Raw genomic sequence first — 26,843 nt, forward strand, 5'->3', positions numbered from 1 at the left:
CTGTCTCAAAAAAAAAAAAAAAAAAGAAAAGAAAGTAAAACTTTGAAATTTTTCTCCCCTACCCCAATCATAGTGAATATTTTTAAAAATCCACATCATCAATATCAGAGAAAATACCATGTCCACAAAAAGTGTTTTCTTTAAATGAATTATCAGCATAGTACCAAAATTTGGGAGAAAGATTTGAAAAACATATACTTTAAGGCACTAATTTTAACTGTGACATATCAAAATCCTGCACAGCCAACCCAAAATAAAGCAGGCAGTTAATACATGTTTTTTTCTTTTTGTCAGCAATTTCTTGATCTCCTGGCAGGAGATGAAGAAGAACATGCAGTATTACTATGTAATTATTTTCTGTTCCTGGGTAAGAAGGCTTGGCTGGTGATGGGCAATGCTATTCCTGAGGTAAGGCCACGTAGGCTAGTTTTAACAGAGGAGTGTAGTTGTCTCATCATTTGTATGTTCTAGATCACGGATAGGACTTATTTTCATAATGACGCTTTGAATTGCTAAGAAAGTGGCCTAGAGATGCCATAATAGGCAGAGAGAACTATCAGTGGTATGATGTAAAATAGTTTACAGTGGTACTCAGGGCCCTACATAATGCTTCAGGTTGGTTTTTTAGCAAACCTAAATCCTTTACCACTCAAAGCTCCCACCTAGCTTTGTCCTTTTAATATGAATTTCCTTCCTATCCATGTCCCCAAGAATTCTGATTCCTCTAGGGAGCTAATGTTCTTCATGCTTAGGAGTGAAGCAGATCCCAAGAAGGTGGTAAGGTTAGAGATCTCTCCTTTCATGCCTACTGCTTATATAATTATCTGCTGCTAACCTGCCAGGCAACAGGGAATAAGCAAGATAACCACAGGAGGAAAAAAAGAATGTTAGCAGCTAAATTCTGATGTTTTCATTGTTATTTTTATTAAATTGGAGACTTAATGACTACTAGAATATTTTCTCTAGTCCACTGCAAATATGTCTAAATTTGGGGCACAATGAGTAATTTGGGGTGCAAGATTTGAAAATTCACATGAATTGAAGAAGCTTATCTAAAGAGTTTCAAAAAGAGGCCATAAGGCTCCAGGAATCCTTGGGAATTAGACAGCATGAGCTGCTGTGTGGCAGGTAATAAGGTAGTACATTCATATAAGGATTCATTCTCCATCATCATCTCCCAGATAGCCTGGTACAAAAAGAAGAACACTAGAGTAGGAAGTCGCAAGGCCTGGGTTCAAGGTTCTGTACCCACTCCTCATTAGCTGTGTGATGCTAAGCAAGTCACTTCACAACTCTGAGCTTCATAAGGAAACTGGGATAATAATTTCTGCCCTGCCTCTCCACTGTCCACATCAAGTGAAATCCTACAAGGACAATAAATGAATAAATTCCCATTGTAAAAAAAGAATCTAACAATACATAAGCATTCTGAGTAAAAAGTAAAAGTTCCTCTTCAGGCTCCAACCCATAATTTCACTCCCCTTCCCAGGTATAGTCATTCTTAACAGTTTGATATATATGCTTTCAAATCTTCTATGCATTCAGTTATAAACCTATATCAAATGTAAGTTACTATATTACAAATAGAAATATTTCTATTCAGGCATACTTGGCCTTCTATAACACTTAAATGGCAATCTTACTGATTCTAAAAAGAAAATGTCAGTGACATTAATAATAGTTCGTCACCCAATCTTAACATATATTGGTTGGGTAAGATGATTACTATCCTTATTTGGTCACTGCACTAATATCAGATGTAAGAATTTTGCAAAAATAAACACTTGATTTTATTTTTAAAATCCAGCACAACCTAGAACTTCAAACTGATTTTCACCATTAACCATGGAAACTTAGAAATTAGGGGCCCAATTAAAATAATGAATTGTCTCTGCAAACTACTATTGACCTTAATTGCATAATTAGTTGGAAACTGTTTTTAATGGCTGTTTTCTTCCAGGGTCCAACTGCCTATGTAGTAACTTGGGAGAAAAGTCATTATTTAATATGGAATCCCTGCAGTGGACATTTTTATGGACAATTTGATACATTCTGTCCCTTGAAAAATGTGGGCTGTTTAATAGGTCCTGATAATGTAAGTATTACCATTTCCTCTTAACTATGGTTGGTTGACTCTTGTTTTCCTTTTTTGAAAATTGATCTATTGATTTAAATAATACTTCAAGTATCAAAAAAAATTAAATAAATGAATATATACACACTTACACATCTATATATACCAATGGCAGAACTGTGTTCACAATAAAACTTTTGGTCGAATTAGTCACCTGACCTGCCAAGAAGGAGAATGAAGTTAAAGAAAGAATATGGGAGTTAGATTCAGAGGACCTGCATTTGTGTCCTGGCTGTCTTCAGTTTTCTCATCCAAAATGCCTAACTCGTGTTTTGAGAAGTAAATGATGCAAATTCACCACCTGAGAAGACTGGGTTTCTTTTTTTCTCTCCTTCTCTCTCCCTTTTTTTAAAGGGAGATTCCCAGGTACCACCTGACCTGCAATATCAATATCCCTAGGTAATTCTAGTTGCACTCAGTTTTGGGGGGTTGATTTAATTGTGAAGGGTACTGTATAAAGCAGTGGTTCAAAACAGATTGCCCCATTGTAAACTCCAACTTCATCATTTACTAGTTGTTGCAGATGCATCCCCAATATATGTGTTTTTATTTCTATATTATATAAATATAGAAATATATTTAAATAAATGTATAAATATATTTGTACATCAATATATTATATAAAAAACACTTTGAAAATAAATAATTAGAAATTCTAGTATTTTCTTCCTATAATCCTTGGGTGTGCACACTTCCCTGAAGCCCCATTCGTCTATTTTTTAGAGCTACTGATAAAATTAGATATAATATATATACCAGCAAAGTACCCGTCTTTCATAAGTGTTCAGCAAATGGCAAATATATAGCACTATTAATTACAAATGTAAAAAGAGCACTGTGAAGCACTATTCTCATGTTAATAATTATTTTTAATTAAGGTCATCATCATAATCATAAGTAATCTGGTAAGCTCCATCTAGAGAATCATTTTAAGGTCATTAGTAATGAAGCAGGGTCAACAGGCACCAAAAAAACCATAAAAGAACTCACTTCGTTATCTGTCAAAATTATTACCAGCTCTCAAAACAATTACTGTCTGGTTGACTAATTCTCATAAAGCCAGAGTTTTGTGAGGAAATAAGAACCTTCTTTTCTCTTCTGTGAGATGGGTGGTGGTACCTGTCGATGCTGTGCAGCCCCCGTGGCAGCTGCTCTGAACCTGCTCTGAGCCTTGCCCACTCAGCAGAGGGCCTTACCCTGGCTTTGTTGGCCTGGCACCTGAAACCTCATCCGTTCTAGACTCCACCACACAACCTCTTTGGATGTCAGTCTTTCTCCTCCTTCACCCCTTTTCCAAGAAATAAGTCTCTTCCCTTTCCACCTGTGTTTGTGTTTCCATTCCCATTCCAAGCTCCACTGATTGTTTTTTCCCTCTCTCCTTCTCTACCTATTGATGTGCTCCTTTTCTATAGCATATGACTTGACTATTCCCTTCTTCATGAAAAAACACTTTCCCCTCCTTGGTTTATTAATAAACGACTGTTTGGTTTTCATTTCTCTGTAATAACTTCTTATGTTTCTTTCACTGGCTCTTTTTCCAACCCCTGAAAAGTAGATGTTTCTAAAGAGTCTCTATTTAGATTTCTTCCAGGACCACACCTATTATTATTAACTGTGGCTCTATCTAGTTTACTCTGGCAGAAAAGTCATAATTCTGTGACTAGCCCTAGAATCTTTGAGCCTGTATTTTCATCTGTTTGTTAGACACTCAGGTGCTTTATCAAAATTTGAAACAAAGCACACCCAAAACTCAAGTCATTTCCTCAAAAACCAGCTCCTCCTCTTGGCTTCCTATGTGTACTGATGTCAGTTACCCACATTCAAACCCCAGAACTGTCTTTGATTTTCCTTCTCCCTTACTTCACCTTTCAACAATCCTATTTGTAGATACCAAGTCATACAGATACTACCTTTTCTGTTTCTCAAGTCATGCAATTATTGTTTCATACTACATTATTATTAATATAAACAACCAACTAAATAATCTATCACCAATTCAGTTCACTTTTTGATATACTGATGCCCGATTAAACTTAATGTTCAGTTTTCATCATTACGTGGCTCAAAAATTACTAGGGGCACATCACTGCATGTAAATTTAAGAATAAACTTCCCATCTTGGACTTCAAAACACCCTGTAATCTGATCTCAACCATCTTTATCCAACCCTATTTCCCACTACTTTTCTGCACATTCCTACCTTATAGCCAAACTACAGTTCTTCAAGATCTTGTTGTTTTAAACCAATTTGTTGATTTGGATTCCAAGTCATCAAGTCCTCCTACCTCATTAGCTGCCACTTCTCTAAATCCTTTGCTGCCTTTTCTTTATTTCTCCAAATTTAAAACATTAGAGACCCTGAAAGTTCATCAGACCTCTCTTCTATCTGTGCTTCTTCCCTAGGAACACCATCTATATGCTAATGATTCCCACATTTATATCTCCAGCTCACCTAGCTCCCTGGAACTTCAGACTCAAATATCCAACCATCTACTCAATGTCCCCATTTGGATGTCAGACAGACATCTCAAACTTAACATACCCAAACTTTAACCCCTGATTCCCTTTTGCAGTCTTCCCATCTCAATAAATGGCAACTCCATCTGTTCCATTACTTAAGCCAAAATCCTTGGAGTCATCTTTGATTCATCTCCATCTCTCTCTCTCTCTCCCACACCAAATCTATCAGCAAATCCTACTGGCTTTCCCTTCACAGTATACCCAGAATCTGACCACAGCTCACCACTATCACTGCTACCATTTTTGTCCAAGTTAACTCTAACTCTCCCCTGGATTATTCAAAACAACCTCCTAAGTAGAGACTTCACCACTTGCCCCTACACTCTTCTTTCTAGTCTCAAAACAGCAAAGAAAATTCCTGTTAAAATGGAAGGCAAATTATGTCACTCCTCTGCCCAAAGTATTAATACTCCCATGGCTTCCTAGCTCACTGTAGAGTCAAAGCCTAGGCCAGGCACAGTGGCTTACACCTGTAATCCTTATACTCTGGGAGGTCGACGGGGGAGGATCTCCTGAGGTCTGAAGTTTGAGGAGACCAGCCTCAAAGGGCGAGACCCTGTCTCTACTAAAAATAGAAAAAATTAGGCAGGTGTGGCAATGCATGCCTATAGTTCCAGCTATTCAGGAAGATCACTTGAGTGAGAGGTTGCAGTAAGCTATGATGACACCACTGCACTCTAGCTGGGATGACAGAGTGAGACTCTGTCTCCAAAACAATAAATAAATAAATAAATAAATAAATAAATAAATAAATAAATAAATAAATAAATAAATAAATAAATAAATAAATAAATAATTAAATATATAAATAGAAAATTTTTCTTTAAAAGTTGAAGCCTAACTCTTCAATATGGCCCACAAGGCCTCCATGATCTGTCACCTGCCCTGACCACCTCCCTCCCTTCCTGTTGATGTCATCTCTTACTCCCTCCAATTTGCTCATTCCTTCAAAGCCACTTTGTATTCCTTGCTATTCCTCATACATACCAAGCACACCTTGCATTTCCTGTTTCCTCTGCATAAATGACCACCTCCCTCCACTGGATATTTTCATATATTTCTCCCTCACTTCTTGCATTTCTGATCAAAAGACAATTTTCCTTAAAATCGCATCCATTCCTGGATTTGTTTTCTCCACAGCCCTTGCATAATTAGCTATTGCCACAATATAGTAAAAACCCATCCCCAAACTAAATGGTTTCAATACTTTCACTCTTACGGATCGGTGGGTCTCTGGGTAGCTCTGCTGCAAATTGTGTTGGCTAGATCAGCTTTGCTTCTCACTGTAGATCTGTGGGTTGACTGAGACAGCTCTGTTTCATATGTGTTTTTTCTGGGACGTAAGACAATGACTATGGCAAAGCACAAAAGGGAAAACAGGAACACAAAAAGCCTCTTAAACTTAAAGTCACACACTGACACTTCTGTCCCAGTCTGGCCAAAAGTCATGGGATAGGAAAGTATATTTCTTCCATGTTAGTGGGAGGAGCTACAAAGTAACATGAGAAAGGCTATCTATGGAGGAAGGGGTAAAACACTGGGACCAATGATATTAATACAATCTACCACATCATGCAACATCATCTGATTGCCCATGTATTTAGTTGTTTATTTGCTATATCTTCCCATTAGATACTCCATAAGGATAGGAAATTTGCTTCATTCACTACTTCATCCCCAGTTATTATAACTGAGCCTGAACATAGTAGGTACCTGATGAAATACACTGAATGGGCAAATTTGCCATTCATGCACAGTCATTTCATATAACTACTATATGCCAGGAGCTATGCTAGGTGCTAAAGATACAATGGTGAATGTCCTTAGGACAATAGTCTAATAGTCTAGTGAGGACACAGATGAATAGACAGGCAATTATAAACAATGGTAAATAATAATAATAAAATAGCCAACAATTATTGAGCACTTACTACATACCAGGCATTGTTCTAAGAGGTACGGATGAATTAACTCACTGAATACGCTCATTCTTATGAGGTAGATACTATTATCGGCCTGCTTTTTTAGAGGAGAAAACTGAGGCACACAGAAGTTACATAAACAAGTAGTAAATGTTGGCACCAAAATTCAAGTGCAAGTGGTCTAGTTCCAGAACCAATATGCTACATTGCCTCAATAAGAGAAGTACTATGTCAGAGAATGAAGGTTGCTGTAGAAGCAAAGAGGCTGACAATTAGGCTGGGAAGAGCAGGGTCAGGAAAGGCTAGCCTGAGAAAGGAGTGGCTTTGTCTGTCTTCTCCCAAAAATGTTCAAGTTTTTTATCATCAAAAACAACCTATTTCATCAAACCTATAATCAACTGTGAGGTGCACCTCAATTCAGATATAAAAAATGTAAAAAAAAAAAAATAGCCAATGACAACTGTATGATGCCACTGACTGTAAAATGCATACAAATTTTACAAATTAAAAAAATGACAAAAAATGTGCAGCCTGTATGAACACTTGCTCTTTGTACCACACATTCATGCATGCACACACATTTGCATATATATGCTAACATATATGCTAATATAGTCTTGTCTTTTTTAGATTTGGTTTAATATTCAACAATATGATTCTCCACTAAGGATAAATTTTGACATTACCAAGCCCAAGTTGTGGAAATCTTTCTTTTCAAGAAGTCTTCCATATCCTGGCCTTTCCAGTGTTCAGGTATGATTCTTTTATTAACAAGTAAATGTAGACAAAGAATGTGAGGGATATAAAATCATTATATAGAGTAGTCAAACATTTTTTAGGCTCCTAATTCTACTCCTAGGTATTTAGAACAGTGTTTGTTTTTCAAACATATTTGAGCCCAACCAACAATAAGAAACACATACGTGTTTATATACATGTGAAAGAAAAAGTTTTGATACAAGAAGTCCCATGACATAAAAAGTACCACAACATATATTCTATTTAATTTTTTTAAATGCTAGTCTCGATTCACTAAATTGATTTCATGACTGCTAATGAAACTTGAAATCAAACTGCAAGGTATGATCCATTAGGGGGTGATAAAATTAACTTAGAGAGCCCTTACCAGTAGTAGATTGTAGGTAATAAGCAGGAACATTGTTTACTAAAGCTTTTGTTTCACTTGATAAATATGTATGTGTATACTGGGTTTGTAATATAAAAAGTATCTTATACTCTGAATCAAACCTTTCAGAAAAAGCTTTGAACATTGCCTTAGAAGAATTCTCCCATATGTGCCCAAGGTGACATATACAAAATTTTTCATAGGAACACTGTTTGAAATAGCATAAGAACTGAAATGACAAAAGAGATAAATTATGGTACCTAATGGAATATTTTATAATAGTTAAATGAACATTAATGAATCTTAGTAAGCACTCTAAAACTACATGTTTGCTGTTATCACTAAATACGTTGAGAGAAAGAGCCAGTTACATGTTCACAAAATAAAATTATAAAGTTTAGAAAACATGCAAAACAATGCATTATTTGGGGCACATATATCTGTAGTAAAATCATAAACACATTGTACTAATTTGTCTATCTTCACTTACTATAATGTAAACACCATGAAGATAGGAATTTTTATTCATAGCCAAACCTCCTACCTTCCTCACCTGTGAAAGTGCCTGGCACATAGTAGGTACTCAATTATTTGTTGAACAGAGTGCTAAAAACCAAATTCAAGTCATGGTTACTTCTGTGGTGAGAGAAGCGAAATGAAAGCAAGAAAGAATTATATGTGCTGTAATTTGTTTGTGATGTTTTACTTACTGTGGGGGTCATGGGTACACTGGCATCCATTATATTATTCTCTACCTTATTGAATGTCATTATTTTAAAAAAAAGATTTAAAAAAGGATGTACAACTATTCAAATTAATGTAGGTGGTTTCTAGAATTTCTGAACTATTTTCTCTTTCGTAGCCTGAAGAGCTAATTTACCAGCACACAGACAAAGCAGTTGCAGCTGAGCTACAAGACAGGTAACATCATATCCATAAATCCACAAGTGATCTATCATTAGGAGTGTAACACCAAACTCTAAATGACTCTCGTTCTAGATCAATGTGAAATAATTTGGGCAATTAAACTTTAATTCATATTTATAGATTCCAAGTACAGATGAAATCTGAATCCCATGGTTCAAAAGGAGCCTTTAGCATCAACACACTGTGGGACAAATAGACAGTGAACACCAATAATATGTAGTTCTCCCAAGACCTTACCTCAGATTAGAGTTTAACATCAAGTCATTGTGGGCCAGGCACGGTGGCTCACACCTGTAATCCTAACCCTCTGGGAGGCCAAGGCAGGTGGATCTTTTGAGCTCAGGAGTTTGAGACCAGCCTGAGCAAGAGCAAGACCCCGTCTCTACTAAAAATAGAAAGAAATTATATGGACAACTAAAAAAATACATATATAGAAAAAATTAGCCGGGCATGATGGTGCATGCCTGTAGTCCCAGCTACTCGGGCGGCTGAGCCAGGAGGATCGCCTAAGTCCAGGAGTTTGAGGTTGCTGTGAGCTAGGCTGACACCATGGCATTCTAGCCCAGGCAACAGAGTGAGACTCCGTCTCAAAAAAAAAAAAAAGAAAGAAAGAAAAGAAAAGGAAAAAAAGTCATTATGGGTCTTATTGAGACACATAATCCTCAGCTTAAATATGCTTCTTTTGTCCAATTAGTGGCTTATAGAACTGCAGCTATAATAGTTTATGAACCTAACACATAGAGGCCAGTAAGAGCCTATCTGAGTCCTTATAATTCTAATAACCCTATAAAATAGAATTTATTCTCTTGGTTTCACAAAAGTGGAAACTGAGGCTTAAAAAGTCCACATACTTGTTTACTGTTAAAGGGGGCTTCTGAGCCCAGCCCCATCTTTCTAATTTTGAGGCCTATGTGCTGTTTGTACTATATCAAGCTGTGTGAAGAACAGCATGTCAAATTACAATAGATTAAATGTCACCCCTTTTAAGACATTATTAGTAGAAAACACCAATTTACTCTCAATTTCTCCATAAAGCCTTATTTGGGATTCCCACATAGAACAACTGATCTCCAAACAACCTGTTTGTTTCTTCCAACAGCTTCAGTGTACTATTGATTAAACTCATTTATTTCTCCAATATTAAAGTACTTGGCAATTCATCCATACTTTCTTGCTCAGACCATCTTGAAACTCAAAACAAAGATATGTGTTAAGCGCCAAAAAAGAAGTGGACCCTACAGCTATGCTGGCTGGGTCTCTAAATCTGAGAATTTGGTTAGGAGATGGGTAAGAGGCTTTAGAATCAGCAGTCAAGGCTCCTCTGCCTTAGTTAAGTCACTTATCCTACCATAAACTGTCCCCCCATCTGTAAAATCCGGGAAGTATCTCCTACCTTATAGGGTTATTGTTGAAGTTAAATAAAAATGTATTGCATTTAGCACAATATCTGGTAAATAATGGCTCAATAAATGGTGGCTACTTTCCTTCATTCTATGTTTGAGCTTCATATCCTATGAACTCAATACCTATAACCTATCAAAAATTAAGTTGCAATACTTGGTGTTTTAAAGGCAGTTTTAAGGCAGTTTAGCAAAAATTCTATTGTCATGAATAGAAGCTCTCATTGGTGAAAAAAATGAAGACACTAACAGCCCCACCCACAAATATTTAAGGCTTTTAATATAAGCCCCACCCTTTATGCCTGGGTCTAATTTATCTGTCTATAGACATGTTACCAATGAGTGCCAATGAATAAAGTTATAAAACATTTCATAATAAAAAACTTTTGCTACATGTGTTAAATTTAGTTACCACTATTCCCCTCATCCAGTGCTTCCTCTTCTGTTACATTTCAAGCATCTGTTACAGACCTTAAGATATCACATACTTTCTATTTATAGGTCTATTTCCCATCCCTACTCATACACAATCCTTAAGGACAGGACCACTTGTGTTAATTTTTGAATCTCCAGGGATTAGCCCATTAATATATGGTACTAACTCCACCAACAAATATATAGTTATGTGATTACCTAAATCCCTCCTGCATAAAAACTGTATTTTTTTTACAAAGGAAATAAAGTCACCAAAAAAAAAATGGAGTTTATTTTTTATAAGCAGGATTGAAAAAATACTAAAAGAAAAAATCATGGACTGGAGGCCACGCCATCTGACCCGGTGGAATAGGTACTGTACCTCCACTCTGCGTCATTTCTTGCCTCTGTTAGAAAGTAGTCAAGGAGAAGATGTAGAAGATGACCACAGAGCAGAGCTGTTGAAACAGCTGGGAGACTACAGGGTAAGTACAAATGGCTCTTAAAATCCGGAACCCATGAAAAATAATACTTTATTAAATCACTGAAGTATTAAATAAAATGGAAACATCTGGCTAAATCACATAGACTCAATTGTACATAAAGATGAAAACAAACACTCTAAATCGGTTGTTTTTAAAGGATATGGTTTTATACTGATTGCATTTCACTGCTAGGAAAAATTCTCATTAGTAGACAATATGTCCCCTCTACTGCCTATGTGTAGTGCTGTATGTTCACATCCTATAGCTGGATAATAAAAACTAGAAAGCAGTCTCAGAACTAAGAGAGTAAACCTTGTTGGCTAAACAGTGTGATGGTCAAATTGGATTATTCACTGAGTAAAACTTATCCTTTAACTTATAAGGCCAGGTTCTCAGCCAGGATTGTTTCAGTTCAAGTAACAGAAACTTAGCTCAAACAGGCTTGAGCAATAGAAAATTTACTGGCTTACATAAGTAAAACTTCGAAGTGAGTAGCTACCAGGGCTGTCTCACTTTTCTGCAAGTCTTTCCACCCTGCCCTCCTCCTCCATGTGACAGCAGCATCCTCAGGCTGGCTTTTCTCATGGTAACAAATGCTGGAACACTTCCAGGACTCACACCTGCACACATATTGCCCAAAGCAGGACATAGTATTCATGTGCCATTGTTCCTACCAAGTTTCCTGAGACTCACTTTGAGACTCCCTTCAATCACATGCCCATCCCTATGGGTCAATCGTTGTGGCCAGGGGGCTGGAATGAACCGATTAGCTCAATCTAGGTCTCTGGAATTACATAGGTTACTAAGCATACTAAGGACTATCAGGAGGAGAGAAGGAACAGTGCAGGTTGATGGGATGACTAATGGGTATCTTATACACCAATACACTAGCAATGAAAACAGAAAAGGTATTTAGGCCCCTCTTCATTTTCTGTATTGCTACTATACAGCTGAATAGAAAACCACAACTAAACTCAAGATCCAGAAGACTTACTATATTAAGAATTGCATACATTTCCATAGGAAAAAATACATTGAAATCTTCAAACTTTACTAATGTTTACAAATGTTTTCCCTCCCTTTCAGTTCTCTGGATTTCCCCTTCACATGCCTTATTCTGAGGTGAAGCCTTTAATTGATGCTGTGTATAGCACTGGAGTACATAATATTGATGTTCCTAATGTTGAATTTGCTTTAGCTGTATACATACACCCATATCCCAAAAACGTTTTGTCTGTTTGGATCTATGTTGCCTCCCTCATACGCAATAGGTAATTTTTTCATTGTATTTTTTTATATCATGTAAAAACTACACTTAGGATATGAGAATTGTAAAAATTATATTGATCACACCAGAAGGATGTATTATTTGCAAATAATGAAATAAAATTATCAATGTATATTTTCAAACTGTGCAAAGTAAGTGTTTTATTAAGCAGCCAGCCCTGTGTCTGCCACTTTGACTCTATATTCAACCGAGACTATCTACAGTAGGGTACACTGTGAGCTTCATGCCTCTATGCCTTTGTACTTATCTTCTACTTGGGGTGTCCTTCTCCTTCTTTGCCTGTCCAGCAGAATATCAATCATACTTTTAGGACCCAATAAAACACTTCACAACTTTTCTAGGAGAAGGAGGTACAACTTTCCAATAACAAATTCTTCTTTTTAACATTGAATACTTCATAAGGCATTATCCTACAGAAATACTAAGCAAACACACACGTACACCCATGTGCACATACATACCCCACTGAAGCAATACAGTATTTTGGGGGGAAAAAGGAGTATGCTTGAATAGTCATCAAAAGGGAAGTAGTTACCCCGAAAAAAATAGCCCTAAGACACTGCTATAGATTGAATGTTTGTGCCCCCACCACCCAAATTCATGTTAACCCCTAACCCTCAACGTGATAGTTATTTGGAGATGGGGCCTTCGGGAAGCAATTAGGTCAAGAGGGTAGAGTCCTCATGAAAGAAATGGGAGACAGCTTGCTCTCCCTCCTCTTTCCCCATCAACTGGCCCCTGCCGCATGAAGACAAAAGACAGCCTCTACAAGACAGAAAGACCACCCTTACCTGACACTGGATCTGCTGGCTTCCAGCAGATATTGGACTTGATCTTGACTTCCCAGACTCCGTAACTGTGAGAAATAAATGTTTGTTGTTTAAACCACTCAGTCTACGGTATTGTATTATTAGCAGCCCAAACTAAGACAAACACATTCATTTAATATTATACTAAACCATTAAAAAGGATTAAATGTATATGCTGAACTGGAAAGATGTACACAAAATAGAAATATATAGGGCAGGAATTCTTAACAGCAGCACTATGGACATTTTGGGCCAAGTAATTATTTGTTGTAGAAGGTTGTTTTGTGCCTTGTAGGATGTTTAGCAGCATCCCTGGCGTCCACTCACTACATGACAGTTGCATCCCTCCCTTCTGCCAAGTTGTGACAATCAAAAATGTCTGCTTACACTGCTTAATGTCCTCTATGAGACACATGGCCTCCATTTGAGATCCACTAATATAACTCTCACTTTAAGAAAAAATTATAAAGACAGAACAGACTGAGTTAAGGAACAACTTTCACATTTGCTTTACTTTCTTATGCATTCCTCTATCAAATTATATTGCAATTATATGTTTACATGCTTCTGATACCTCTACTATGAATTCTTCAAAGGAAGAGTCCCATGACTGTCCCATAACAGCTACCAATATAGCAATACAGAGACAGGATAGCACACTAGTTAAGAACACAAATTCTGGAGAAATCCTAGCTTACCACTCAGTAGCTGGGTAATCCATGGGCAAGTTACTTAACCTCTGTTACTTACTTTCCCCATGTATAAGATCGGGATGATCACATTACCCACTTCATAACATTGCTGTAAAGATGAAACAGGTTAGCAGATGTAAAGCACTTAGAACACTGCCCAGTACTGAGCACCTAGTGTTTATCAGACACAAGGCAGTTTACATAACCGTGGCATTTTATTCTCAGAAGGAAATCAATCACAAAATCCAAGATAAATTTAAACCAAGTAGTGTTCATTAAACAAACTATTCCAGCCGGGTGCAGTAGCTCATGCCTGTAATGCTAGCACTCTGGGAGGCCAAGGCAGGAGGATCTCTTGAGGTCAGGAGTTCGAAACCAGCCTCAGCAACAGTGAGACCTCATCTCTACTAAAAATAGAAAGAAATTAGCTGTACAACTAAAAATAGAAAACAGTAGCCAGGTGTGGTTGTGCATGCCTATAGTCCCAGCTGCTTGGGAGGCTGAGGCAGGAGGATCACTTGAGCCCAAGAGTTCAAGGTTGCTGTGAGCTACGCTGACGCCATGGCACTGAGTGCCCAGGCAACAGCACAAGACTCTATCATCTTAAAAAAAAAAAAAAAAAGTACAAACTATTCCCTTAAGTTAATAATGGAAAAACTGTGATAACATATAAAAATTAAACGCAGATTACGCTGTCATGCCCCCATGCAAATAGGGGCTGGGAGAGGGTAGAAAAACAGTGAGTTTTGACATGACATATGGAAGTCAATTTGTTTCAAGATTCGAAGTCCTATTTAATGGTTTGCTAACATCAAGAAGCATAAGACAAAGTAAAAAAAGGGGCACCCCAATTACCTGGAGCCTCTGGGGAAATCAGCTGCTTAAAATTAATTAATTTATAAAGAGAGTAAGATTTAAACCAAGTCCTGAAACATGATTTTTTTCCGTAAGATTTACTTTAAAAATTCCCCCAAAATATTACATTGTTTTCTGATTAAATGTGGGATAAACTTTAATCCCTGGTTGATGATTCAGAGCCATCATTAGAGAGGAATTTTACTGTACAGTTCATGTAAATACAGATAAAATGAAGTATGGGGTAGGGTGGGACTCACCCCAGACGACTTCCTGTTACAGTTTTCTCTGAATAGTTCTTGATGTCAACTTTTCAAATAAGCTTTATTAAACACTTAGGGAAATAAAAATACAGCACAGTCAACCTTATAAAATAAAACTTCAGGCCGGGCGTGGTGGCTCACGCCTGTAATCCTAGCACTCTGGGAGGCCGAGGCAGGTGGATCGCTCGAGGTCAGGAGTTCGAGACCAGCCTGAGCAAGAGTGAGACCCCGTCTCTACTAAAAATAGAAAGAAACTACCTGGCCAACTAAAATATATATAGAAAAAAATTAGCCGGGCATGGTGGTACATGCCTGTAGTCTCAGCTTCTCGGGAGGCTGAGGCAGTAAGATCGCTTAAGCCCAGGAGTTTGAGGCTGTGAGCTAGGCTAACGCCACGGCACTCACTCTAGCCCGGGCAACAAAAGCGAGACTCTGTCTCAAAAAAAAAATAAAAATAAAAATAAAAAAATAAAACTTCTCACCCTCGAACTGCCGACTAGGCTCAGACTTCAAGTTCTCTAGGGGAATCAAGAAATTGGTCCTTTGTGTTTAACTTTAAATAGAAAGAAACTAGGTGTACTGGTGCCACAAAAGACACGACTACTTAAGAGAACTCAAAAGGTAAGATGTTCTGCCCTACCATACATGAAAGAAACTTGCAGAGTTCCATCTTTATTTTGCAAATGTTAACAGCAATGGAATCAAAGTGAAAGAATCCCTAGAGCAAGGTAAAACTTCAAATAGATCATTAGAAAGCCTCCCTTTAGAGTTCATCTTCCCTTGCAGTGTTTAATTCAGTTAGTCGAAGTAAAAAGCAGTAGTGAGTTTTCCTTATGTATATTCCATCAAGTGATTCTTCCTTCATCTTTAGACAACACTGTTGAAAATAGTTTTTTTTTTCTTTAAGCCTGATTGGAAACATGTCTACTTGTAGTTTTTCTCCCTCCTACTCCTTTATCTCCAAATAAAACAAAAATACAGCTGGGGCCACAAAGAAACAAACAAGATTACTTCTTCTTCCATAGCTTTGCATGTACAGATATACCTCACAGATGTTGTGCACTTGGTTCCAGACCATCACGATAAAGTGAATACTGCAACAAAGCAAGTCACACAAATATTTTGGTTTTCTAGTACATATAAAAGTTATGTTTATACCACACTATAGTCTAAGTGCAATAGCATTATGTCTAAAAGAAATGTGTATTCTTAATTTTAAAATGTTGCTAAAAAAGCTAACAATCTTTTAAGCCTTCAGCAAGTCATAATCTTTTTGCTGGTAACGAGTCTTGCCTCACTGTTAATGGCTGCTAACTGATCAGGGTGGTGGCTGTTGAAGGTTAGGGTGGCCATGGCAATTTCTTAAAATAAGACAAGTTTGTAGCTTTGGTTGACTTCCTTTCATGAAAGATTTTTCTATAGCATGAAATGCTGTTTGATAACATCTTACTCACAGAACTTATTTCAAAATTACAATCATGCCAGGCACAGTGGCTCACACCTGTAATCCCAGCATTTTGGGAGGTCGAGGCAGTAGGATCTCCTGAGACCAGGAGTTCGAGAACAGCTTGAGCAACATAGTGAGACCTCACCTGGCACACACCTGTAGTCCCAGCTACTTGAGAGGCTGAGGCAGGAGGATCGCTTGAGCCTGGAAGTTTGAGGTGGCAGTGAGCTATGATGACACCACTGCACTGCACTCTAGCTCGGGCAATAGAATGAGACCTTGTCTCAAAAAAAAAAAAAAAGAATCAGTCCTCTCAAACTCTGCCACTGCTTTATCAACTAAATTTATGTAATATTAATATTCTAAATGCTTTGTTGTCATTTCAACAATGTTCACAGCATCTTCACCAGTAGATTCCAACAAACTACTTTCTTTGCTTATCCATAAAAAGAAACTCTTCATCCATTCAAGTTTTATCATGGGATTGGAGCTATTCAGTCACATCTTTAGGCTCCATTCCTAATTCTAGTTCTCTTGCTGCACTTACTTCTTCCATTGAAGTCTTGAACCCTTCAAAGTCATCCTTGAGAGTTGGAATCAACCTCTTTCAAACTCCTGTTAATATTAATATTTTTGACATGCTCCCATGAATCACAAATGCTCTTAACGGTATCTAGAATGATGAATCCTTCTAGATAAATCCTTTCCAGGTTTTTAATTTACTTTGCATAGATCCATCAAAGGAATCACTATCTATGGCAGCTATAACTTTACAAAATATATTTCTTAAATAATAAGATTTGAAAGTCGAAATTACTCCATGCTCTATTGGGCAGCAGAATGGATGCTGTGTTAGCGGGCATGAAAACATTAATCTCCTTGAATATCTTCATCAGAGCTCTTGGGTGACTAGGTGCATTGTTAATAAGCAGTAATATTTTGAAAGGAATCTTTTTTTCTGAGCAGATCTCAAGAGTGGGCCTAAAGGATCCAGCAAATCCTGCTGTAAACAGATGTGCTGCCATTAGGCTTTGTTGGTCCCTTTATAAAGCGCAGAGTAGATTTAGCATAATTCTTAAGGGCCCTAGGTTTTTCCAAATAGGAAATGAGCCCTGCCTTCAAGTTGAAGTCACCAGCTGCATCTGCCCCTAATGAGAGCCTGTCCTTTGAAGCCAGACATTGACTTCTCTCTAGCCATGGAAGTCCTAGATGGCCTCTTCTTCCAACAGCAGGATGTTTGATCTACACTAAAAAATCTATCATTTAGTATAGCCACCTTCATCAATGAACTTAAGTTAGATCACCTGAATAACGTGCTGCAGCTTCTACATCAGCACTTGCTGCTTCACCTTGCATTTTTGTGTTATGGAGATGGCTTCTTTCTTTAAATCTCATGAACCTCTACTAGCTTCAAATTTTTCTTTGTAGCTTCCTTACCTCTTTCAGCCTTCACAGAATTGAAGTGAGTTAGGGTCATACTCTGGATAATACTTTGTCTTAAGGGAATGTTGTGGCTGGTTTGCTCTATCCAGACCACTAAAACCTTCTCCACGTCAGTAACAAAGCTATTCCACTTTCTTACCATTCATGTATTCACTGGAGTAACACTTTTAATTTCCTTCAAGAACGCTTCCTTTGCATTTACAACTTGATTGTTCGGGACAAGAGGCCTGAGCTTCGGGCCTCTCTCAGCTTTCGACATGCCTTGCTCATTAAAGCTTAATCATTTCTAGCTTTTGATTTAAAGTGAGAGACATGTGACTCTTCCTTTCATTTAAACACAAGCCATTGTAGGGTTACTGACTGGCCTAATTTCAATATTGTTATGTCTCAGGAAATAAGGAGGTCCAAGGAGAGGAAGATAGAGGAATGGCTGGCCTGTGGAGCAGTTAGAACACACATAACACTTATGAATAAAGTTCTCCATCTCATTTGGGTACGGTTTATAGCATCCTAAAACAATTACAATAGTAACATTGAAAGATCACCGATCACCATAAAAGATGTAATAATAATGGAAAAGTATGAAATACTGTGAGAATTACCAAAATGGGACAGACATAAAGTGAGCACATGCTACTGGAAAGGTGGTGCAAACAGACTTGCTCAATACAAACTACAAAAATGTAGTTTCTGCGAAGTGAAATAAAGTGAAGTACAATAAAACAAGATATGCCTGTATTTTATAAAAATAGATGGCATGTCGCCATTTTCTTCTTCGTAACATAAAATTACACATAGCATGACAAAAAATTGATCCAGTATGTGCCTTTCTGAATGGCAGGTCTCCACCTCCATGATCTTTTTACAAAGTAATGAAAATAAACCTAAAAATTCAAATGTTTACTACCTAACAACTAATTTCAAAAAGAAAATTCAGCTCAACAAAATTCAGTATCTGTCTAAAACTCTTTATTCATGAGGGTCATGATTTCATGGGCACTCAAAAGAAAAAATATTTAGTTCTATTTTACACTAAAGTAAACCTGGATTGAGATTTATAATAAAATCACAACACAACAGATATTACTTGGTAAAGTCCTCAAAGTAGATTTTATTTATACATTTCTTCAAATAATTGTGGAATTTTTAAAAATCCCTCCGAAATTTGACAATTTAGGGACAGTGGTGAGAACAAAGGGTCTTTGAAGAAAGCAAATACAAACAGATTGGTGCTTTGCTAGCTCACTGAGCTAACACCAATAAGCCAATTTACTCTATAATCTTAAAGAATCTTATATGTGGGTATGTTTGAATTGGCCCTCTGAGAATGGTTCCAATAAAAGAAATATTATGGAAAAGAGATTAATTTCCAAAATGCACAGTCTTTGAAAATAAATCTTCAGAATTATATCTGAAAAGAACTGCAAAGCTTAATACAGTGTTTATATATAAAGAGAACCAATAACCCCCAATGACTTTAAAACTCAAAATAATCTATAAAATACTTTAAATGATATGGCATTAGCAACATTTTTTTCAAAGCATTTCATTTAAAAGAAATCTGATAAGACTGTTCTCACCCTTATGAAAAGACCTAATCCCTTTCTAAAACAAAAATATAATTTGCAAGAGAAACAACACTGTACAATTCACTGGTAAATTAAGATTTCTGAGGTTGTAAGAAATGGGGCCAAAACAAGTCACACTCAAAAAGGGATGGTTAACACAAGAAATGTGCTATAAGTAAAGTGCATGAAAGGAAGCCTGCTCAGCTAAATGAAGTAGACAAAGGTCAGAAGTCAAGGGTCATTCGCCAGAGCGGCAGCAGGCTCGAAAACCACACTGCAAATTCTGGCATCCACTGGCGGTATCAGCGTGAGGACCTGTATAAAAACAGAAAAATGTGAAAGGAGGAATTTCTTAGAGATCACATAAAAATAATTTTGCTTACGAAGGAGCTAAAAAATTTATCTGTTTCACTAGAAGTACATTTATGTCATAGAAGTAAAATTTCACAATGAGTGTATAAAAAAATATTCAGACACAAAAATCACCAAGAGCAGCTTGAATTTAACTAATATATTCTTCATGGTCTAAAAGGTAAATGAAAGAAGGGAAAAAGTAATTTTTTGGCAACAATTTTACAATACAGAAACCCAAAAAGGAAAAAGACAATTCACAGAAGCTAGATCTTCAAGGTAACTTAACAACAAATTCTTGTAATATGAACATCCTTCCTAGAAATATAATTAAGGAAAAAACAGTCCTATCTGTAATAGATCAGCTAAAGAATCCAGTACTGAGCAATTGCAATAAATATTATATTCAAAATTTAAAGCAAAATAAACTATATTGATATAAACTTAATATGTTTGCCATATTTTTCATATCTGTAGCCAAAAAAAATTGTATGATGGGGATAGATGAAATTATTTTCCAAAATTATTAAGTATATAATGAGTGATTAAGATGTAATAAAAACTGTCATTCACTTACAAAGAAGAGTAATAAAACATTTGTGGAATAACTGACATTTTATCCCACACTATGCTACCCAAACACTAGATAAAAGATCCAATAGGGAACACAGCTGAGAATTGGAAAATACCAAAAAAAAAAGATTTCATAGCACCTATTCAAATGTTAAGTACTTTGAATGAATGACAGTTTTCATAAAGACAGGCAAATGTGGAAAAGACTGTTTCAACTATACTGACATCTTTCAATCAATATGTCCACACCATGAACAAATAAAGAACAGCTAGTTAGTTTTTTACATATCAAATAGAATATTCAAAATACTTGCAACTGTGATATAAAGGATAATACAAAATAAAGCACATGAAATACAATTTTACTACAGAATATATCAAATAGATTATAACTGAAAAATCATAGTACTCTGGGGCGATATCTAGTTTAACTCTGAAACATATTTTAAATTTACTTTGTTTTCTGAAGTAGCACTCCATTGCAAAAGAAGGCAACTATGCTAATACCACCATCAGAAAATAATTACTTGCAACTGAATACATAGAACACATTTACTTCTAGAAATTTAACTGTTCCTTGTATTTCCAAGACAGCACATACAAAATAGAAAGGGTAAATTTCTTAGGATATAGAGTCATTGAATTGTAATGTACACATATTTCACTATGGAAATGACAACATATCTTTAAGAAACTATGAACTTCACATATATGTAGAACTGCAAAAGATTATTTCATTTATTTTCAAATAGTTATATTTAATTTTAAAATTGATATGATGCCTGTCATTAGCTTTAAGTTAAGGGGGGAGCAGATAGGGGAATGGGCAATGGTATAGATGAAAAAAGACTGGCCACAGATTTATAACTGCTGAAACTGATGGTACATAAGAATCTATTACATTATATTATTCTGTTTATATGTTTAAAATTTTCCATAATAGAAAGTTTAAAATTTTAAATATAAAATTGAATTACAAGCCCATTTTTATTTAAAAAAATAAAAATCTGTCCATTTTTTAAATGAAAGTTAAATGTGTCAAATATTCATAATTCACAAAGCAACATTTTTGTTAAGATGATATTCCCTTAAAATAAGATACAATTTTAGTCATCTTAACCACAAAGTCAAGATAAAGGATTTTTGCATATATTATTATTAGAAATGCTCTGATAAGGACTCCTATGGTTTGAAATTCTTCTCCCACTATTAACCTTTGACCAAGCTTTCCCTTTGACTATTTCCAGCTTTACCTACTGTGTACTACTCAATCTTCTCACCTTTCCCTTTCTGAGCTTGTCTTTCCTTACCCCTCACACTGATTACTGTTCTGCCTACCAATCATCTAGTTCCTCTCCCCAACACTCAAGCCCTGAGTGACTACCATCTTCCTGCCCTGACCCTTCGTCTGTGATGAAATGCCTGAATTGCTGGGGTTTGCCAAAATATATCTGATTATCATTTTATCAGAATGTAATTCTATTCTAAATTTTCTAAAAGAAAGAAACTTAGAGGAAACAGACCTGGAGACTTTCATACAATTTTCCAAACTAAAACTCCCTAAAATGCCATTAAGTAAGTCCTCACTTAATGTTGTTTGATACGTTCTTAGAAAATGTGACTTTAAGCAAAATGACATATAACAAAAACAATTGCTTTTGTTCTCATTGTTATAATGAAATGATGTTGAACAAAACAATACTATCTGAGTACCTGCTGTACATCATTTTGTTTCCAAGAACCTATCAACAATATTAGGTGAGAACTTACTGTATTCCTATTAATATTTGTAAAAAGGACAGAGAGGTAAGGAAGAAATGTTATAATGCACTTAACAGTGGCCTAGGAAAAATCATATGTGATGGCTGGAAGCAATGGAAGTGAAGTATGCAACTGGTTTTTGAGGGAAAAGTGTAAAAGGGAGCCTCAAAGGAACAATTAGATCAAGAAAGCTATTCTCCTAGAGATTCAGAACTAACCACACACCACAGAACTTTTCAGCATCCTCCCCAAAAGACTTAGGGGTCTAGCATCCTCAGGCTCCACCTTGGCCATCTGGGTCACTGCTCTCAAACCCTAAGGGATGGTGGTAGAGATAACAGGGGAAGAAAAACATAGAAATAAAAGTCTGTACCCTATATTAAGTAGAAAGCTAACATAAACATGCTGTCACATCTCCTTATTCATCACAAAACAAAGTTCTTGCTCATATTGATAAAAATGTGCCCCTTCATTGAAATATGTTCTAGAATATCTGAATTTCAGTGAGATTCTAAAGTGTATAAAGAGAGAGAATTAATATATTAGTGTTTTTAAATTTGAAAGGATCTGTTTAAACAAGCCTCTGATACTTAATACCTGTAATATTAAATTACTCTAAACTACAATCCCATCATAAGGTCAAAAACAGAGAAGTTACTGGTGTCTGATCCTAATAATCATGAAATGATAGCATCCATCAAAGGACTTTATGCTGCTGAAGGCCCAGGGCAAAATTACAATGAAGACAACCACTGTTTTAAATTCAGTATCACAATGCAAAAAACAAGGGAGAAGAGCACTTTCGAAAGCATGGAAATTGTAAGCAATATCAACAGTAAGACCCTTAAGTGTCACAGAAGGGACTGTTCAGAAAAGAGAATAAATAGACAACAGAATAGGTGAGGGATCACTAGAAAGAAATATGACTAAGATATGTTGGGTTGCCTGGTATCTGAAGTAGACAGCTGTGCATCAATAGATACCAACAATTCAAAAGGTAGTTCCCCTTTAAATATTTCACCTATCACCAGCAAACTTCTATCTTGATGTAGGATAGCAAACTCAAAACAGTTATAATATATGAGGACTAAATTACATTAAAGAATTAATAAAGAAAATATAAAAATAAAATTACATAATCATTAAATGCAACAGTTTAATGCATAAGAATAAATATTGTAACAAAGCATTTTTAAATATTAGATGAAAAGAACTATAAAGTTAGCTATTATTTCTCCAAATTTTTATTAATGACTTGTTTTCCTTGGTTTTATTACTTATGCTATATATCTGCACTTACCTTCACTTACCTTTGATTCCTCTTTAACTTAAATTAGAAACACAAGAGAGCAAATCATCTGAGACTGTGTCACCTCCAAAACTATGAGCTAATCTATCTTAATTCATAAATCATACATGCATTGAAATGTAAACTTGTACAAAAAAGTTTATTTTCTATCATTGTTCAAATGCTCTTCACAGCTCTACAACTATGCCATTCCATTTAACACTTCTTAAATGATAATTTTTTAAATGTTATGGCTAAAAAGCCTTCTTTTATATTCAAATCTTTATAAGTCATGAAAAATCATTCAGAAATATCCAAATTTGCATTTTATATCAGTGCTTAGTACAATGTCTTGCTCAAGGGAGTTATTGTTTGAATATCAATTACTAATTTATCTTCTCCAAAATCTCTGCTGGTGCTTAAGAAATAGATCATTCTGCTTTACTTACAACTTATTATTTACTTAATGACTACTGTTTATCAGTATTTACTTCTTTTAGTTAGTAACTTGGTAGTTATGTAGACTTTCTTTTAACAAAACATTTTAATTAAATATTACTCTCAAATATTTAAAATATTGTCATCTAAATATGTTTCTTTATTGCTATAATACCATGTATTAAAACATATTGAGTACTTCAGAAATAATAGAAGTAATTTTTAAAAGGCAGTCCCCTAAACATTCACTAATACTATACAAGCTCAGTTGTTTTGAAAGATACTCGCTCAATAGTGTCATCTTGCAAAACTGGATACAACTTCATTCTAACACTTTCTAGCTTGTCCACATGTCCTTTTAAGGAAAAGATTATAACAGAGCATCGCTTTAGGAACAACTATTTGGAACTCTACAACACAAATTATATGACAAGTCACCCCATAAACTCTAAAGGATTTCCATTTCCCCCAAATCATGCTTTAATGAGCTATAAAAAGGAGACTTAATATTGGATTATACAAGCACTGAAAATTCCTTTCAAATCTTTCAAACTCAGGTATCATCATTAAAATTTATTTATTGAAAATTACCGATCATTTATCCAAATCTTACATTCAACAAAAGGAACACTTTAACATTTATATATCCAAAACCAGTTAAGATGAAAAGAATACTAACAAAGTGCTAAAGATTTTAAGTATTTAACTTTACCCTATCTAAATTATTTCAAAAAGTTTAAAAATGCACAAACACAAAACAAGCAGGCATAAAAATGAACTGACCCAATCCTCCCATCCCCCCACTCAGTAACATCTACATACCCCAAAATAAATATAACAAACTGTTATTCCTAAGCATAACCTATGCTGAAATCAATATGGAAAATTCAAGAGCAACATACAAATAAAATTTTCTTACAAGAAATAATTGCTTATTGATTACTTTTGATAATATGTCCTATAACCCTTAGGAAGTTCACCACTGAACCTACAACAACATAACTGTATGTTAACAAAAAGCTCCCTTCTCAAACTCACTATATTCACAAAAGTAACTGCTTCGTTGTATCAATCATACTTTCTTTTTATAGGTTTAGCAGGTTGCAACAAAAATGACATTCATTTTCACCATTCCTTCATTATGCACTGAAGGCCAAAAGAGAACAAAGAAATCCTCCAACTTAGTGCTAATATATCAAGAACACAGGAAGTCATCTCTTCGATAACAATGTGATTCCAGAAATAAGAGAGCTGTGATCTCCTGATTCCTCATATATATTTTAAGGAAAATCTAATCTCTGAGAAACGGTACATTTGCTAACTTCTCTACTGCCTTGTATGCCATTACTCCCTGTCGTCTTTCTGGCTCCTGTCAGTTGTTCTGCCTGAGAAAAATTAAGCTGATTTTTATGTCACGTTAAGATGAATTGGGCAAAGACAATAGTATATGGTATAAAAAAAATAGGTGCACAGTAGAATCTGAGCCATCTAAATTTTTTCCAGTTATAAATTCAGGAAGTTGATTTGCTTACTAATAACTGAGGAGCAGTTTTTTATGCTTCTGGGAAATTCAGTCTCTACCAGTGACTATCAAATACCCAAAAGGACACTGAATGTTATTTGAAAACACATATTCAATCCACTACAGGGTAGAATAGGCTTAAAAACAAAACAAAACAAAAAAAATCAAGAAATATTTACCTTATTTTTTAAAGTAGGTTTAGGAATCAATTTCCAAAACACTATAGGAATTTTAGTCATTTCTAAATCATTTCAGCCTCTTCTCAATACCATATATCATCCTCTCCTCAATCTTCAGTGACATTTATTTGACATCAAATCCAGACCCTCTGAAAAGTCAATGTTACTAAGGTCCTCATTTTTCTACTACATTTGATAAAGTTGTCTTACAAGGAAAATGAGTCTATCATCCCTAAGAAATCAGTGTATCTAGGACATCAACACCTTTAAATTGTTAATGAATGCTATAACATTCTAGCAGAATTCCCAAAGCTTTTATAAGAATTTTAGTATTTCTATTAACTTACCATTTTTTATTATTACGTGCCTTGAAAATATGGCAGAATATCTGAAATATCTACCTACAAAAAAAGCTTACCTTTCAAGAAGCTAATTAATAAAAACATAATTTTTTAAATTTTAGTAAATTTAAAGAACTAAATCTGAAAAGTAAGGCAGTTTGGTAATCAGAAATCTAGAAAACTAAAGAGAAACCATAAAAATTATTAGAACTGCTAAAATTTTTACATTAATTCCTTCAAAATTATCTCATTGTTAAAAGGCATTACCGTTAATGTTGTCACAGTAGTAAAAGTATTCATCATTTAGAGAAGGACATGCTGAAACCAAATCCTGCAGGCCTGCACCAGTTACAGTAAGACAACCAGAGAGATTAAGGTGCTCCAAATAAGGCAGCCCTCCTCCCAGAGTCAAAACCCTGTAAGAAAAATAATTTGACAATTAGAATACATTAATCTATGAAAACATATGTATTCCTATGGCCCACTGAAACACTATTTTACAATACTTTTCAATTTGGTAATGAGAAAATTTAAGAATTTCTATAAAACATTTATAACTAATCTCATCCTTAGGCAAGAATACATTTAACTCAGAAAAACTTTCTACATTTTTCCTAAAGACATTCAATAAAGAATGTCTATGAAACTTTTCTTTATAAGAACACTACAGTAACTCAAGTTGTAGAGGAAGTACTGAACCCTGGAGTTGTAATGTTCATTCTCCTACCAGATTGTCTAAATAAGTAAAAATTATCAAGAAAGTTATTAAAGTTTTAAACCTAATGACCAGTTTGGCAGTTCCACAAAAAATTATAGAGCCAGCGTAAGACCCAGAAATTCCTATTATGGGTATATACACAAGAAAAGTAAAAATATATGTGCAGTGGCTCACTTCTGTGATCCTAGCACCTTGGGAGGCCAAGGTGGGATAAGTACCTGAGGCCAAGAGTTTGAGACCAGCCTGGGCAGCATAGCAAGACCCCATCTCTACAAAAAATTTAAAAAATTAGCCAGGCATGCTGGTGTGTGCCTTTCTTTAGTCCCAGTTACTTGGGAGGCTGAAGTGTAGGATCACTGGAGCCAAGGAGTGTGAGGCT

At 35.6% G+C, this 26,843-nt stretch overlaps 2 protein-coding genes across 2 annotated transcripts in view; one reads left to right on the forward strand and one right to left on the reverse strand.

The window, feature by feature from the left end:
* CC2D2A (coiled-coil and C2 domain containing 2A) overlaps positions 1–12,338 on the forward strand; it is a 123,264-nt gene extending 110,926 nt beyond the window's left edge. The window contains exons 32-37 of the mRNA XM_045550400.1: positions 295–408; positions 1,961–2,095; positions 7,207–7,329; positions 8,565–8,623; positions 10,751–10,928; positions 12,015–12,338. Of these exons, the coding sequence (XP_045406356.1) occupies positions 295–408; positions 1,961–2,095; positions 7,207–7,329; positions 8,565–8,623; positions 10,751–10,928; positions 12,015–12,203 (798 nt within the window). The 3' untranslated portion in view covers positions 12,204–12,338. The remainder of the gene's footprint in view (positions 1–294; positions 409–1,960; positions 2,096–7,206; positions 7,330–8,564; positions 8,624–10,750; positions 10,929–12,014) is intronic.
* A 6,470-nt stretch (positions 12,339–18,808) lies between these two features.
* FBXL5 (F-box and leucine rich repeat protein 5) overlaps positions 18,809–26,843 on the reverse strand; it is a 41,734-nt gene continuing 33,699 nt past the window's right edge. Inside the window, exons 10-11 of the mRNA XM_045550401.1 lie at positions 26,014–26,162; positions 18,809–19,608 (exon numbers count right to left, since the gene is read on the reverse strand). Of these exons, the coding sequence (XP_045406357.1) occupies positions 19,532–19,608; positions 26,014–26,162 (226 nt within the window). The 3' untranslated portion in view covers positions 18,809–19,531. The remainder of the gene's footprint in view (positions 19,609–26,013; positions 26,163–26,843) is intronic.

Source organism: Lemur catta, chromosome 4 (assembly GCF_020740605.2).
Source record: "Lemur catta isolate mLemCat1 chromosome 4, mLemCat1.pri, whole genome shotgun sequence".
Lineage (NCBI taxonomy): Eukaryota > Metazoa > Chordata > Mammalia > Primates > Lemuridae > Lemur > Lemur catta.